Source organism: Lagopus muta, chromosome Z, assembly GCF_023343835.1.
Source record: "Lagopus muta isolate bLagMut1 chromosome Z, bLagMut1 primary, whole genome shotgun sequence".
Lineage (NCBI taxonomy): Eukaryota > Metazoa > Chordata > Aves > Galliformes > Phasianidae > Lagopus > Lagopus muta.
Window position 1 is genome coordinate 73,150,295 of NC_064472.1, and position 17,247 is coordinate 73,167,541.

The window sequence follows — 17,247 nt, forward strand, 5'->3', positions numbered from 1 at the left end:
TCAAAATGTGGTGTGGAGGGAGTTTCAATGTCCTCTTTCCCAGGAGCCAAGGAGCAAACAAGCCACTGAGACATCTTGGTTAGAGCCAGCATTCAGAGACCATAAACTTCAAGCACATTGCATTTTGGGTGCTGACCTACTTCTTGGGATGAAGTTTACAAAGATGCAAATATATTTATGCCCCAGCCAAACCAGCGTTAATGCTGTTTGGTGCCTACAGCAGCTTATGTCCTATTTGTGTGCTGTTTGTTAGGATCTATTCAAACAGTGAGGAATTCCTCAGCCATTTTCAGCCATAACAATGTCTAGAGCAGATGTAAAACTCATCATCGCTGGACTGTAATCCTCTCTTCTGGTCTAGAGGTGTGTGCTGACCTCCAGCAGCCTATGTGACAAATGCAAAGCAGATCACATCCTAAATTTTCTTCAGAATGAGCATGCAGGCATTCAAAGGGGCCTACAGCAAGCGAGCAATGCCATGCCTCTGTCCTAACAGGTCTACCAGCCAAGTGATATGTGGAGACCATAGTAGTTATGGGTTCTTTGCCAGTTTTACATAGTAAGGTCTTTTCTTCATTGTTAATTTGAGAAATAATGTGCAGCTTCATGCTAGCAGTCCTTACCTCTTTTACAACGCCAGCTCAGATGATACCAGTGGCGATGGTGCAGGTGGGCATGAACCCAGCACATCTTCCAGCCCCACCCTGAGTCTGATGCCCCAGCACCAGTGTGCTACTTCTGGGCAGCCTCTTGTTCCCTTAGTGAACATCTATGTTGCAGCTCTTCTGGCATACCTCTCTGGTTTGGGCCATGCTTGAAGTTGTTCCATTTTAATGCTTAAGTTGTCTCTGAAGCTGTTTTTCAACCTAAGCCACTACCAGCCAGTGTGAACTGGCACTCTGGCATTGTTCAAGCTCATGTGCAGAATCCAGCCAAAGGATGTTTGACTAAAGCAAAGCATCCTCATGATGCTCTGCATACCTTTAACACTGCTGGGCAAAAAAACAACCATGAACTAAGCTGCAGCCAACTGAATATGCACAGTCATTGACATTATCAGACTGGCCACTGGGGAAGGTCCAAATTCTGTGCTTCCTTGGGCAGTGCTTTGCAAGGACTTTGAAGCCTTGCTCAGTCTAAGAGGTTCACACATGAGGAAGATCAAAGTTTGTGCTCCTGAGCATAAGGTGGCGTGGTAAGTGACTAATTGAGCCTTGTCTTCCCTACCTGTATTTATAATGTAACAGGACATTCCAGTTCACTAGTTCCAAGCACCACCTCTTCCGACTCTTGGGCTCGACAGGGTTATGATGCTAGGGGACGCATGCTGGATTGGAAGGATCCGCTTGGTTCATCCGAAAATACAGATCCATATGTGGCAGTTTCATCCCATAATCATCAAGACAAGAAGGGTAAGGCCTTAGAAATGACTTCCTGTGGTGAGGAGGGAGGGGGGGAGGACTGAAGTGTAAGTGCTTCCAGCTGGCTCTGAGCAATATGTAATAAAACTCCTGTGCTATAATTAAAAGCTTATCGTAAAGTCTGAAACTAAACAGCCAATCTCAAACTCAGTCCTAGATAATTCACTGCCTGAGGAAACCACACAAAACAAATAGAAATGTGTGTCTTTGCTGTGTGTATTGTGCCAGTGCATGGGAAACAATGGGGACTTAGCTCTCTTTAAACTTGATCTTCCTCACTGTCTGTCAAAGGGAGATGCACAGCTTGCCATTGTTCCTAAGGGTGTATTTTCATACTGTCTTTTTTCCTGAATTCCTGGGGAAGCACAGCAGGTCTCAGCTTAATTTCACATTATTTCCATCTCTCTTTGGCCATCAGAGGTACTGAAGCTCTGAGATCTGTGCCCATTTAACTGGTGGAGTTGTGCTGACACTGGTCCTAGCCACTGGACCCATAGTCCCACTGTCTTCAGTGGGACCTGGGCATGAAACACCTTTGAGATCATCACTAGTGATTTTCAAAAGATACTTGGGTGGTTGCTGGTGAAGAGCATTTCTCTGTTGTGTTTTTAAAGCCCAAAATGGTGCTTTGCTTTAGGTTTATTATTCCATGTTCAGCCCTGTGCTGAAGCACCATTGTGCCTGAGACAAGGGGCAGCCCTGTTGTTTGGCCTCTAATCCCACTTTGCTGTGCATATGAAGTATTAAGCAGATAGTTGCTTCAGCTTGCCACTTGAACCTGCTTAGTGAAAGAGAAGCTTTTCTTCTGAGCGAGCATGGTGGTGCCTCGTAATTCTGTCATGGCCCTCCAAAATTCTTCCCACTGCTTCCCATTCCTATCTGAATGAGGTTAAAATGGTGCCTTTGTAAATAGGGGGCCTAGGTTCAAATATCTCCTCTACCTAGAGAGATTTGAGTCTTTGTTATTCTTCTCCAGGGTGTTCTTAGATCTCTTCTTTCAATTTCTTCTCTGCCCAAGATGTTTCACTCTGTATGCACTAATTAAGTACTCAGTGGACCAGGAGGAGGATGGGTATAAGCAAAACTCACTTGCTGTGTGGTTAGGGCACTCACCAGGAGCAGAAGCACACATGAGCTTCAGGCCTTTCTACTATGAATACTTTATAAAAAACACTTAAAATATTAATTGAAATGTGGATTCCAGTCTCTATTGTTCATGCATTTTACATGAAAAACTCATTAGATGAAAGCATCAGCTGTTCCTGGAGAGGCTACTGGCATGCCAGACCTACTGCTTTGAATTGTCAGCCCAAACTAGTAGGTTACTAAATCATATTCCTTCCCTCTGTCTAACCCACTGAGTCCTGAGTTCTCTGCGTCACTGCAGAAACTTCCAACAGGGAGTAATGAGCACGTTAACATTGGAAAACAGTTCAGTTTTCAGCACAGCTGCAGGAACAGCTGACGGTGGTCTGGACTGTGATCTCTGAGCCTGGTGTTCACTACAGCCCCAGACACACAGCTTCTCCAACAGTCCTGGGATGTCCTGGATTTCTCATGGAACTCCTCACGGAGCTTTTGCAGCTCCTGGCCACAGGGGCATTGTGCATCACCTGGCTGACCCAGCAGAGACAAAGCCTGTAGCAGTTTTCCAGCCGAGGAGACTGGAAATTAAGCAGAAGATGCAGTAAATTTTCCTGGGATGCCATGGTGATCGTTAATCTAGTAGCCATGGTGTTTAGGCTTGATGGCAGGAAAGGGAACACAAAGATCTGGATTCCCTCAAGCAGAAGATATGAACTTGTGTCCCACCTTCCAGCAATTCACTTTTCCTGCAAAAAAAGAGACAAACTGCCATTTACTTCTTTTCTTTCCGCTCAGTTTTATAAAATCTATTCCCAGATATTTTTTTTTTTCTAAGCTTGATTCTATAGACATTCTGGGAGATTAAATGCAAATCTAAAGAAAAAACAATGTGAATTTTTGAACAGTCAGGCTTACCTGTAAGGTAAGCACAGAGCTCCTCTGCACCCTGCAGAGACTGCAGAGCCTCTGTGAAAGTAATGCAGCTTCCTTTGCTACAACTCAAAACCATAATATGAGGGAGGAGCATCTGTGGGTGTTGAAGATAAAAAGTCAGATTCCAAACTCTCAAACTTAAGTTCAGTTTGCGAGACTGTCCTCATTTCTTTGAATCTGAACCCTATTCCTCTGCCCTGGCTCTTCAGCTGCAGAAAGGCAGTTTAGAAAAAGTTATTTCTAGGTGTTGGATATGTAGAAGAGAGAAAGCAGATAAACTTTCTTTAGAGATGGCAACATGATTTACCTCCCTCTCCATTCTGTCTGAGAAGTAAATCAGTGATAATGCTGACAATCAAAGAAATAAAGTTCTTTTTTTTTTCCTTTTTCTTCCAGTCTCAGTAACACCTGGTATTCAAACTGCTTGAAGTGAGAGGATATTTCTTAGACATCTCCTGCCTGAGATGTCATTAGGCAGACTTGGTGAGGAAGGGAGGAAAAGATCCTTGCACCCAGCCTTTCTGCTGGTGTCAGTCAGGGGTTGTAGGTCAGAATCCAGCAATAGTGGAAGGCACGGCCCCTTACATACCCAAAAGAACACAGAAAAGTGTATGCACTTTAATGCCACTATTTGTTATGTGTGGATTTTTACTTTTCAAATCTTATGCAAAATACTGCTTAGTAGCTGGAAAGCTGTCTTTTAAAAGCATCTTGTATGCCAGCAGCAGCTTTCAGAGGAGCATGCATTGAAAATATTAATAAAAGTACATCTGTTGAATTTGAGTAATACTTGCTTCAATTCCCTGACTGGTGAGATGGCTGAAATTCAGTAGCTCCCTCCTCAGGGACTGATGGTTACCAAAGTGCTCTATTAGCACGTGACAAGGTCCTTTAAATATCATGCATTCTTCAGTGCCTAATTATTAATATTGACAAAGCTGGAAGCAGTCTACACGCAATCAAAACAATGGCGGCAGAGGTGACCGCATGGTTGTTTGCCATTACCATCTACTTGTGTGTTGTCACTCCTTGCCTTGCCGAGCCAAAGCTGGACGGCTCTAAAATTACTATTGATTAGTTGTTTTAAAAGGGCAAAGGAAAGAGTTCTTGCACAAAATTAAATCAGAAAATGTTAAGCTTGCTATTCTTTTATCAAGGTTTTGTTTTCACTTTTTCTGTGTTTTATTTTTGCATGTTCACAGAAAAAAAAAAAACCATTTCTTTTTCTTTTTAACATTTTCTCTTCATTTTGCAAAGTGCTTTGTGGTGTTCTTCATTGGTTCTGTCTAATCCTTCAGACACTGTTTACTTTCTTTTCCCGTACATATAATTGTTACCAATTGTACTAATAGTACAAATTACACTTGCTGCTTTTTCTGTCTGTAACACGGGTGCTTTGATGATGTCACATCCATCCATATGCTTCACTTTTAATTCAGTGCAGGCATCTTGGGGAATATCTGTGGGGGCGTGAAGAGGGGGGTTCTTTAAAAGGGTTGACTCATGGGAATGTGACATTTGTGTGCCACAGTTTTAGTAGCTAAATATACTCTGGGATTGTTGTTTCTGAGCTACCTCACATTTCTTGCTAAGATGGAAATGTGTAGTGCAACCCGTAGGGTGGGAATTATGCATTGCTATCCCACTGGCATTTTCATTGTTGCCATTAAGAAATCTGCTTTTCTCATTGCAAACAAATGGAAAAAAAAAAAAACAGTTCTGATTGGGCAGACCGCACCCTCTTTCCTTTTCTCCATCTCCTCCACAGAAAAAAAAAGAAAAAAAACCCACAGCAAAACAAAACAACCTATGTTCTAGAGTATGTTTATGTTTTGTTTCCTTTCTTGCTGTGTTTTACCCTTGATTTAATTGCTTTGGTCTTGATTTAATTGTGTGTTTCTCACCTTTGTCGATAGAGTTTTCCTAACCTCGCAGTCTAACCTTCCCTTCTGCTGCCATTGTACTGAGCCTCCCTCCCACCCTTGGCAGTCATGAAGCTCCTCCTGCGAAGAGCTCCAAGGCTTTACCTGTACACCCAGTAGTGTCCCAGTAGCTGTGTCTGTAGTCATTCTACTAACCATAGGGGACCTAGGTACCTATACCACTGATGGAGAGGCCTGTGTGAAGAATACAAAGTGATTTTCTCATCACCTTGCTGGCCCTTCTCTGCTGTCTCCTATCCCTTTTGCCTCCCTTTAGGAATGCTTCATGCTTTTCCAGTACCAGATTTGCTAGCACAAATATAGCCAACTGTTCAGTTTTCTCATTCATTCCTCAAATGTACAGAGCCTGCATTTATTGACAGTGTTCATAACTTGGCTTTAGATTACGATTTCTTTATACTGTTTATTTTCTGCAGCATTCAGGTGGACATGGTTTGCCTGGGCACTGACTGATAGAAGCATAGCATTATTTTTAGCAGCCTAGCATTATTTTTAGCAGCCTTAATGCTTGTATTCTCATTTGTGTCAGTGCTCATTATGAGACGGTATCTCCTTTTCATAACAAAACCAAACCTTTTTTCAGTACCAGCATGCCAATGGTAAAAAACTGATTAGAAGCAGGATGTGATGCACATAGCTTATACTGTTAATAGCTGCTGTTTGGATGTCCAGAATGCTCCTGTAGATATGGTATCTGTTAGTGTCTGTTATTTCACATGAAACAGTTAATAATTGCAGCCCTCAGGAGGTACAGAGTTCAGTATCTTTAGCACCAGTCAATAATTTGGAGAGGGATGTATAATTGGGAAGCCCACGGGCTGATCCTTCCAAAAACTGCCTCCAGATGATGTTTTTTGTTGTACACAAGTGGCAGCGTTACTAATTTTTATTGAGGTTATCACTACTTGAAAGATTTACTAAGTGCTGACAGTGCTATCTGGAGAGTCTGCAAATGTTAGGACAGACTCTGCTCCAGGGAGACAGAATTGTATGAAATTTCAGGTACGGTTACAACAATAAGTGCAAAGTGCTGATTTAACAAGATCCTTTCATCATGAAATGAGAGGGAAAATTCTATAGCAGAGCAAAGCTTTGGACTCTTTTTGCATAAGTTAATCTGCCAGTGTCGATCGTGGAAAGGCCAAGTTTTGCACCAGGAACTTCATTTGCAGAGGTTTTCTTCTGCACAGAATGTTACTGTGTGCTGATATGCACAAGAATCTAAAAGGTTCAAAACATGTCTTATCAGAGGAGGGAGGCAGAGCTCGTTGTTACCTTGCCAGCAGTTTGTATTAATTCAGAAGACGGTTTAAAGCAGCACAGCATATGACTATATTCTGAGTCTGTGTTTGCAGGTCTGAGGGGGAGGGTTAGAATTTTCCAGGTGAAGCAAATGCTGTGTCTGTGGTTTGTCTGTGTTGCAGTTACACCAAGGTCAGAAGGAAATGGTCGCTTTTAAAAAAGGGTTAGGCTGATCCAAGAAGGAATTGCACCATAGTCAGCTCTGCCCAGATGAGGATCAGGAAGCCCTGTCTACACAAAACATATGGAGGAAGCTATACAAATGCTGCTATTCTTTCTCCTGTCTCAAACCATTGTCCCCACGAACATAAAACAGATTGCAAGTACTCTGCCACTCACTAACACTTTCAAGTACTGAGGAAGCAATGAAGATAAAATCAGATCTGATTCTTCACTTTCTGTACATTCAAGTTTCCTCTACGCAGTCTGATGAGTGTTATAAGAAAGGGAGTAGCAGATCTGCCCTGTCTGATCCATTAGCATTTGGCTGAGATTGGAAGTGAGGGCTTTGCTTACTTGAAGCTGCCATGCTGTGCAAAGGGATTGCATGTACAGAAGACTTAAATGGACTTAGTCCATTTTTACACATTCACATCTAGATTAAAACCTAAATATTTTGCCCTTAGGATTTAAAAAGTGGCAGATTGGATGAGCATATACTAAACAAAGCCATATAGGTTTGATTTTTTAAATCTTTTTAGGTGATTATCATCAGCTTACTGTAAACATACCTGATTCTACAGGACACCTGATTCATGTTTGTCACATATTCTAGCTGCCTAGGTGAAATGCTAAAATATATATTAATTTTTTTTAAAAAAAAAGCATATTTTTCTAGAATGGCTATAATAAGCAACTTGTCCAGAATCTGTTTGTCACAGAGACTAATCACAGCATGCCTCTGCTGTAGGATGCCACTTTAGCTCCTTACCAGATCATTAACAGATAACTACTGTTAACAGTCAAATGAAACCAGATTTCTCAGCAGAATTTTTAGTGGTCACATATCTGTATCAGAAGACCAAGCTAATATTGCTTGTAAAGAAGCCAGAAGGTTGATAACCTCACCATGCTGGAATTACAGGTACCCTGTGACATAAACAAGAGGGCTGTGCAGTCTGGGTTAAGGGAATGCACCAGACCTGTCCAGAGCAGTGACACTGATCCTTCATCTATTCCATTGTGCATGCATGGCTCTGTCAGTTCCAGAGCCAGAGGCAGCTAATCATCTCAGGTTGCATCCCCAAGTTCAAACGTGGGCAGGAGAAAAAACAGCACTAATAAAATGGGAACTATATGTATAATCATTGAAAAGTAATGCTGGAAGAAACATTTCTGAGGACAGAAACAGAAACTTTCTTCAAACCAGTTTCCTTCATAGTTTGTAAGTTTTAAGGAGAACAAGAGCAGGGAAGTAGGGAGTAGACTAAGCATGAGGGAAAAAAGGACAGTAACTAAGTCCATTAACATGGCCATATCCGTAAGGCCAATTTAACTTAAAAAGGGGGGTTGTAATAGAATGCACTGCAGTGCTTTAGTGTGCCTTCTCAGTTGATAGTCTTCCTTTCAAATCTTACATAGAAAAAAGCTTCAGTTCTTTGAGTCAGGTTTTCTGTAGGACAGAATGTACAAGGACAGGAGCACTGTAAAGTGTATTCCAGCACACAGTGTCTAAGGAAATGATGACACCTCATCACTGTGCCTAAGTTTTTCAGAAATCAAAACGTTTCAATGTTTCATTGAGAGTTTGGGTTTCAGATTTAACTTGCAGAAGTGTAAACACAGGCAGCAGGATTTAAACTGAGAGACAAGAGTTATGTAATTTATTTAGTAGCAAAAAGAATGCCAACGACAAGAAGACATTATCGATAATAGGAGAAAAATGCAAATGTGAAACTCCTTTATGAAAACTACCAACAGTTCTTTTCGTTGTAAATGCATCTCCATACTACTGAATCCTCTGAATAAAAGAAGGGCAAAGTTTAAAACAGAGCCCATCAAATGTCAAACGTGGCTGTAGGAAACAGCAGGTATCCTTGACCTGCAATTGTCCACCTGCATAGATTTCAAGTCAGGCTATCCATTTACAGGCTGCAACGAACAGTGGAAGCCTGTCTTGCTAAAACAGGGAAAAGCTGCCCCAGAACCTTGATCTACTTTTTCAATAAAAGAGGCCATGTCTAATTTGTCAAGACAGCTGCGCAGAGTTCGGGGCAGTGGAGCTATTGTGTGATAGACAACATTCCCAGCTGCGTTCATCCACAGCCACCCGGTGAGGACAGCTTGGAGGAGGAACACAGACTGCCTGATGCTTTTGTTTGACTCTTGTAGCACTGACATATTTATCAGGGGCTGGGAATTCATTCCAGGCTATGCTCGCCCTACAGGGCCTCTACTCTGTCTGGAAGCAGCAAGGAATAATTGATGGACAGGATGCTAAATAACACCGCATTCCATTTTGGGGACATAAATGTTGAGTGCAGGGAGGTGCCGGGCAATGCAAACATGCTGAATGGGCAGGAAAGAACTTGGCCTTAAAGCAGCAGATTTCTGAAGGAGCTTTGAAATGTTGAAGGGATTTAACAGCAGAAAATCTTGCAGTCGAAAGGAGCCTTAAAGTGCCTTTTGGTGTTAAATTAATGCCAATGTATAATTAAAATGTCAATATGCTCTTAAAGATATTTGAATAATTCATCTTTTCTTACATAGGATGTACATAACTTCAATAATTGTATTAATTAGTAGTAAGATGTCCTGTAGTAATTTTTCAACAACCTGAGCACTGACAGTCCTGGTTCAGAGCACTTGCAAGATAATCTGTGGATTATAAGCTGTTTATTAATTACATGCTTCTGTAACAGAGCACCACATAATTTCTTCTCATGTAGATAACCTCTCAGTGAACAGGCTTGGTATCCCTTTCTGTCTGTAGGATCCTGACTGGTTCTCTTCTTTTTTCACTTAGTGTTCTAAGTGTAAAAAAAGCAAGCTTATTAGCTTATATTTTTTTCCATCGGAATAGGATGGTGCTTACTGATTAGTTGCATGCTGGTAATTAAAAAAGCCTGGAGAGGGCATAATGTAGACTTTGCTGGGTTAATTTTACTTAACATTCAATACAGATAACAAATGCCATCATATTTGGAAACCTCTCTTTTCTATGAATATCTCTAGTTGAGCCAGGTGTCCAGACAAGTGTTACTTTGAGCTATCTAATAGTGAGACAACATAGCCTTTGGTCTTCAGTTACTTTGCTGTGACTTTTGCTTGGTTTCATTCGTGTTCCAAGATTTTCTGTGCTGGTATCTCAGAAAGAGAGGGAAAATGTGTTCTTATGAAGGAAGAAAGAGTCTTACGGGCATTTTACTGAGAAGTTTTGAAGCAGAAAGAGTAAATTTACTGCTGTATCAAAAACGTGTGTTCTGACAGCCCTGTGAGGAAAAAAAAAAAACACCTTCACCAACCAAATTCTAAGCTATTAAAAAATCTCGGTTTGCTCATATCCAGAAGAGACTTGTCACAGTTTGGCTGCCAAATACGCAGATAACTCCATGTACACTGAGTATTGGTGCTGCACTTGATAAGCAGTTTAGCCATCTAGCAGATAGTCTGACAGCCTTCCCTGCCCCAGCAGATCAGAATAAGTTAAAGTCTGTGCAGAAGTAGATTTTAACAGCTCCATTGACATTAGAAGAGCATAGTGCAGTTCTTAGAGTAATTGCTTGGGGAGCGTTAGGGGCCGGATTTGGCACAGCTGAACAACACAGCAAACATTTGAAATGGCCAACAGCACATTCATCATCAGCTTTGTGTCGGCCAGGAAAAATACCTGCAGTGCTCTGAAACTCTGCGTCCCAATGGATAGCCTCCAGATCAGTCCCAGCTTCCCATGCCTACCAAAATGCTCAGCCCTGAGTATTAAACTGTAGTTATTCCAACAACAACCAAAGACTGCTGTTTTCTGTGAAATAAAATCTCATATGGAAGTGCAGCTTGGTAACGTTGTCATGACTGGCATAAACTAGCCAGTTCTTTCATATGCCCAGCAAGGATTATTTTAATTGGAAAGTATCACGACATGCATGCTGACAATAATATTGCATCTTATTTGTGCTCCATCCCATCTTACCCACAACTGTGGTAGAAATAAAAGAGGAGCTTTTAAAACAACAACAACAACAACAAAAGAAAAACAGACATTTTTAAAACCCTGTAAAGCTAGTATTACTCACTATCGTGTTCTTAGAGGGTTATTTTGGAGAGGCTGGAAGATTGCTCAGACAGCCATTAACAGCTCAGGCGGTCTATTTAAGAGTGCACAGAAACACCTCCTGAAAGGCCATACACCAATGCCCTCAGCAAGATAAAGTATTCCAAGAAGCATGTATTTTCCAATTGTTTCTTTATTCCTAAAACCATAAAACTTCACTGAGTTCCTATCTGAAAGCAAGCATAGCTGTAATCCTGAAAAAGCAATTCCAGTCTGAAACACAGTCATTCATGTTGGTTAATGTAATTGATTGATTTTACAAAGAGCTATGGAAAAGAATAGACAGAGCACCTGCCTCTCTCCCCTTATACATTTAGAGTCACTGGTCTGGCTAGCTGATCAGGGTAACCACAGATCATAAAGCTGGCTGAAGACTGAGTCCCACTTGTTTTTCTTTACAGAAGCCAACAGAAGTGGTCTTGTAATTTGGTGCAGAAAGGGCTGTTGGCATTTGCTTTGAGCCTGTGATTGGTGCTGGGGAAATTCTATTTCTGCCATTAGCATACAGCTCCCATCAAGCAGTTCAGTAATTCCCCGTGTGTGTTCACTGCTGAATGACTCCCAGTCAGATGGTGGTAGAGGGAGGACACAGATCAGGAGTGCCCTCTGTCCCTTCTGCTGCGTGCTCTCCCCATTGAACCTCTCACATTCACCACAGAGCCTGCCCAGAGATTTGGGCAATCTCAGCTCATAATATAGAACATAAAGAGCCCTGCTCTTTTTTGCAGATAGCATTCAGCTTTATCTCTACAAAACAGTCGTCTCTATTCAGTGTCCTAAAGAGGTCTTACAGTCCTGCTGCACTTTGTATGCTTTTTGTCTAAATATGACCAGGCTACAGGCAGTGCCCTGAGGCACTCATCCAGTAAGACCCAGTGATTTCCCACACCCAGTGGTCCCCAGGGGTGTTTGTGCAGTTTGGTATATGGTTGAACTAAACTACTGATATCAAAATCATTGCACGTACCCAGCATCCAGACCTGGATGGACAGCATAGTTTCTCTCTGCTTACTCATGGCAAGACAGCTTGATGGCATCAGCTGTGCTTCCCTTGAAGGTTTGGGCTCAGCTACACTGTTTTTAGAAAGAAAAGAAAACATATATCACAAAGGTTGTGATAAATTTTTTTACACTCCCAAGTGCCAGGGGAAAAAAAAATGAAGTGCTAACTTCTCACATGGAAATTTGTTTATCTATAGATCAGTAAACACATCTAGAGAACTGCTCTGCAGATAGGAGAAAAGCCAGTCAGCTCCTTGTTCTAGCACCTACCTTCATGATGATTAACTAGCTGTGCAAGCTGCCTGGTTTGCCTGGAGCAGTGGGAAATACTGTCTTATAAAAAGAGTGCAAGCAGAAAATGAACAAACATTGCAGTAAATTTAGAAAAAAAAAAAGGGAATTTGGAACAGTACCAGAATCAAGCGGAATGCTGGGGAAGTATTTGTAGTGCAGGAGCACAGCTGCCCGTGAGATGTTCCATAAAGCAGATATGCAGCCTATCTGCCTTCCTCTGCTGACAGTCAGAGGGTATCTGGGTGTGCTGGAGAGGAAGTGGGTTTGGGCACACCTCTGTGGCAAGATTGCTGCTGGCCCCAGGGCAGCTTTTGGAGGCAGGTCAGCACCTACTCACCATACTGTACTCTCTGAGATGGAGTTTGCTTCATCCAGCAGATTTGGCCAGAGTCGTCACTGCAGGCATTAAAACAATGCACAGATGGGAAGCATCAGTGAAGTTATGGCATTGTAGTATAAATGTACACTCAGTGTCTGTGAGATGGAGAGATAGTATAAAAATTGGGTTAAAAAAAAATGCGGAGAACTATAAATTTGACAGACAAAGGGAAGAATGCATGAAAGAAGCCAAGACTGGAGATACAAAATTAAATAAGAGATGACAGTTTCTGGACAAGATGTCCAGGAATAAATGCTACCTGCTACCTAGGATGTAGCTGGAGTAACCATGCTTGCTTTACTGGAGGTGCTGCAGATTTCAATAACGTAACTGAGAGGAAATGAGGCTTCTGATATTTATATTGGAGGAGTTGTGATGTACAGAAAAAGAGGTAAAATCGGCCTTGCTGACTGTTATAACCAGTGTTTCTAACTCACTGCAGTTTTGCAGTCACTTAACTTATTCAGTCACATGAGGCGATGGGTACTAAAAGGAAAAAGATAAGCCTAACATCAGACACACATAAACTATTTTCTGCTACAACCTCAGCCCTGTAAATATTTCTAGAAAAATCAGTCTTGTCTTGCAGTGACCACTGGGAGCATGTTTTAATTCCTGACATTGCTAGCTTGGTCACCTAGTTGTATGACTTGAACAATCTTTATCAAGAACCTCAGAAAATAGGACATGTATATATAGGGCATAATCTTAGTTAAATCTTGGATGTTTAACAGATGATTCCTTCAGTAGTTCAGCTGTGATGTGCTTAGTTACCCTAGTAGCTTAAAACTGGCATTTCCATTTTAGTGTCTTGAATATCAGAGCTGAAGCAGAAAAGATTTTTGGTTTTGTGTCGTATATAGTGTTTGGAGTTCAGCCCCAGTAAGGGGCTGCTTCGTGCTTCAGCCTGTTGATCAGAGCTGCTCTTGTTGACATTCAGCAAACTTCACTTCTCCCTGTTGTGCAGAAAGGTCATAGTTCAAAACAGGCTGTAAGAAAGGAAAAGCAAAACCACGGAATGTCTCAGTGACAGCTTCTCTTTCCCTGACTCGGCATGTAACAAAACTTCTTCCAGAAAGGCACTGGGCTGCCCAGAATGCATAATGGCCAGAAATGCATAATGACCAGAAAAAAAGAAAACAAAATTGTTCTGTGCCCTCAAAGAAACTGCATGCAGTGAAATGGGAACTGTGAAGGAGAGAGATTCACTGTGCAGGCTACAACAACTTCTCTGGAGTCTTGAATTCATGCATAATCAGCCAAACATATGTAAATCTGGTTTAATCCAGCTGTGAAAAATCCCTGAAGTAAACTAATAAAGAGCAGCTGGGTATGTTTAAGCTCATCCCAGGCATAGGAGAAAGGTCCCAGAATGTGCACTTGAGCTTCTTTTACGTCATTAGAGGAAATACAGCAGACTTTAAAAGAAACTTGTGTTTTTAAGATGCAAAGCAGTATAAAGCTTGCCTCTGCTGAGACAAGCTACAAAAGAATTAATTTTCCTTGACATTTGGATTTTATACATCTTGTTTCATCTGCTGCAAATGCCTGTTTTACTGTTCTAAGGGACATGCTATATCTGCTTATTCTCCATCACAAAGAAGCGTCTAAAATTATCTTTGCTCACTGGGAAAGGATGAAAGGTAAAGGGAAGTACTGAAATCAGGAAAGTTCAAAATGATCAGCCATTGCATGCTGCCTGCTGGTGGGACTAAGGTTCTCAAGCTCCTCCTAGTGCAAGAGCTGCCCTTCATACTGAGTGGGACAAATAACATTGGGCTGCCTTCAAGAGTGTGGTGGCTCTCATCACTGCATCACAGATTCAGGAGGTTGTATAACTCAAACCTGCTCTCATGCATGAAAACTTAATAAATCGGTTTATTTGCAGTTATTGCTTACAAGGTAGCACAATTTTATAAGTTCTAAGAGCTGGCTGCTCCAATCATTTTCAGTTCTCCCACCCCTTCATTTCAGTAGGGAAGGGAAGATGTCTGGGCATGAATTTGCTGGTTTAGTGCCTGTGATTTCCATCTATATTAATCACTTTCATTGAAGAACTTTTCCCTTTTAATTGCTGAAAATTCACACGTATGACAAGGTATAGGTTTTGTCTGGCAGCTGCGGTACATAGAAAAATTATGTTGCAGGCTCATAAGAACACAAAGTCTCGTAAAGTCTTTTAAAAATATTTCAGGACGTGTTTTCTCATATGGACATGGTGGAGTAATTTCACTGAATTGTACGGGTTGGAAGGGAACTCTGGAAATCATTTAGTGCAACCCACCTAAAGAAGCAGGTTCACTAGAGCAGGGTGTTCAGTGTTTCCCAAGAAGGAGAATCCACAGCCTCTGGGCAGCCTGTTCCAGTGCACTGCCATTCTCAAAGTAAAGTTGTTTTTTCTCATGTTCAGATGGAACTTCCTATGTTCCAATTTGTGCCCCATGCCCTTTGTCCTGTCACGGGGCACCACTGAAAAGGGCTTGACCTCATCCACTTCACTCCCACCCTTTAGATATAATAAGCATTGGTAAGATTCCCTTCCATCCTTCTCTGCTCTAGGCTGAGTAGTTCCAGGTCTCGCAGACTTTCCTCAAAAGCGAGATGCTCCAGGCTCCTCTCATCTCTGTAGCTCTCCAGTGGACCTTCTCTAGAAGTTCCTGGTCTTTCTTGAACAGGGGGTCCCAGAACTGGGCACAGTACAACAGATGTGGCCTCACCAGGACAGAGCAAAGGAGGATCACCTCCCTCGACCTTGTGCCTTGGCCTTCTTGGCCACAAGGGCACACTGCTGGCTCATGACGAGCCTGTTGTCCACCATGACACCCAAGTTCCTCTCGGCAGAGCTTCTCTCTAGGAGGTCAGCCCCTAGCCTCTGCTGAAGCATGTGGTTATTTCTTTAACCTTTCTTTAGTAGCTTATATATCTTAAAAAATGCAGGAATTAAAATTCTCCATCTTCCCGTTGGGAAGTGAGGCATGTGTTATCTCCCCTTTTACTAAGTTGCAATTGTTTGTTTTTAGTTTTTTTTTTTGTTTTTTTTTTCTATAGGGAACATGTTGACAGTCATTTATCAGGTGTGAGAAGTACCGTAATTTGAAGCAGTTGAACAAAAAAATAAAACCATCCTTAGAGATCAATAGATGAACCTGTCCTGGAATACTTCTGAAATAAGTCTGCTCAAGGTCCAGAGCATACTAACAGAGGGCACTATGGCTGACTTGATTGCATCGATCCTTTTCAGGCTTGCTGTGTGTTATCTACTGATCTTTTCAAAGTTCTAAAGTATACTTTCTCTTCATACTTACAGTGATCATTGGGCCACTTGCTTCTGCTTTTGTTTTGTTTTGTTTTTGCTTAAGATCTCACCCACCTTCAGGTAGCTATCTTTGAGAGCCATAAGAAGATACAGGAGCCACGAGGAGATGGATAGTCTTCTCAGCAGTCATGCAAATTTAATAGTTACAGACCTTTACAAATCAACAATACAGATTTACTATGAGGGAGACAAGACAAACAAACAAAAAATCTGCCAGCAGCTTTAATGATGAGTATTTCAGTTAATACTTTTTCTATGGGCTAACAATGACAGTCCAGAAAAAGGTAGGTAGGAAAAAAAGGAAACTGGATAGACCTGCACTGAGTCTGTAGAGCAAGGCCTTGCAGCTAGAAGGTAGATAAAGAAAAAAAGTTACTTGCCTTTTCCAGCAAAGTACTTCCAATAATGTGGATAATATGAAATCTTTGGCCTTACGGTGTGGTTGGTTTATTTCAAACTTAGAAGTTACCTCTTTGAGAAAAATAATAGTATCTCAGAATGCTAAGCTCTAGTTGTTCATGCTAGTCGTTGCTATCACTTTAATTCTGGGTGTCCAGTTTTGCTTCATCTGTTGTTTTTTTTTAATTCTGTTTCTGGTTAAATAGGAAGAAGAAGGCTTGTTAATACCTGCAGGGATTTTCCAGGCTGAAATAGTCTTTTAGCAGCATGAGACTGTCTGTAAACACAGTTCTAACACCTGGAGACACATGTTGAAAACCTTTTCAATGGCATTTTAAAAAGACATTCAGAAGCCCATAAAAACCTCCATCCACTACAAGCCTATTCCAGCATTCCTGCAAGTCTAAGCAGAGGGAGTCACACATCAGACAGAAAAGCTTACACAGAAGAAAGAAATTAACTGCAAGGTTTTCTCCTTAAATAACAGCAATAAAGAAACCATTGTGCCTTTTTGGAACAATGACTTGCTCTGTAGAAACTCTCAAGTGATTTTGTAGGTGTTGGAGATGGAAGTGGGCTGATTCCCATTTAGGCAGAGAGGTGAAGTTTAAGTCACAAAGACACCCACTCCCAGACTTCTGTAAATGTGTGGTCTAGACTTAAATGCTACCTTATTCCCTGGTAGTTATTCTCCCATTTCTCTGCCAAAACATCATTCTTCATTTCCCACCTCCATGTTTCAATTTCATGCGTGCCACCATTTTGGGTTATTACTTTACCATCTGTCAGTGGCAATGCTGGGAAACAGACAATGACAGCTCCCTGCAGGGTTGATCACAGAGCATTCTTGATGCACGTGGCATGTGGTCGCCTCATTGTCCAGTGTACACCTCTCAAGGCCA

The 17,247-nt window shown here is 41.6% G+C and overlaps 1 protein-coding gene across 5 annotated transcripts in view; it reads left to right on the forward strand.

Moving 5' to 3' along the window:
* Positions 1-17,247, forward strand: part of SEMA6A (semaphorin 6A) — a 113,562-nt gene that overhangs the window by 86,556 nt on the left and 9,759 nt on the right. For 4 of the 5 annotated variants that reach the window (XM_048932079.1, XM_048932082.1, XM_048932080.1 and 1 more), the window contains one exon: positions 1,248-1,412. The exons of the other annotated variant lie outside the window; for it this stretch is intronic. In XM_048932079.1, coding sequence (XP_048788036.1) covers positions 1,248-1,412 — 165 coding nt within the window. The remainder of the gene's footprint in view (positions 1-1,247; positions 1,413-17,247) is intronic. 5 annotated transcript variants of the gene reach the window in all.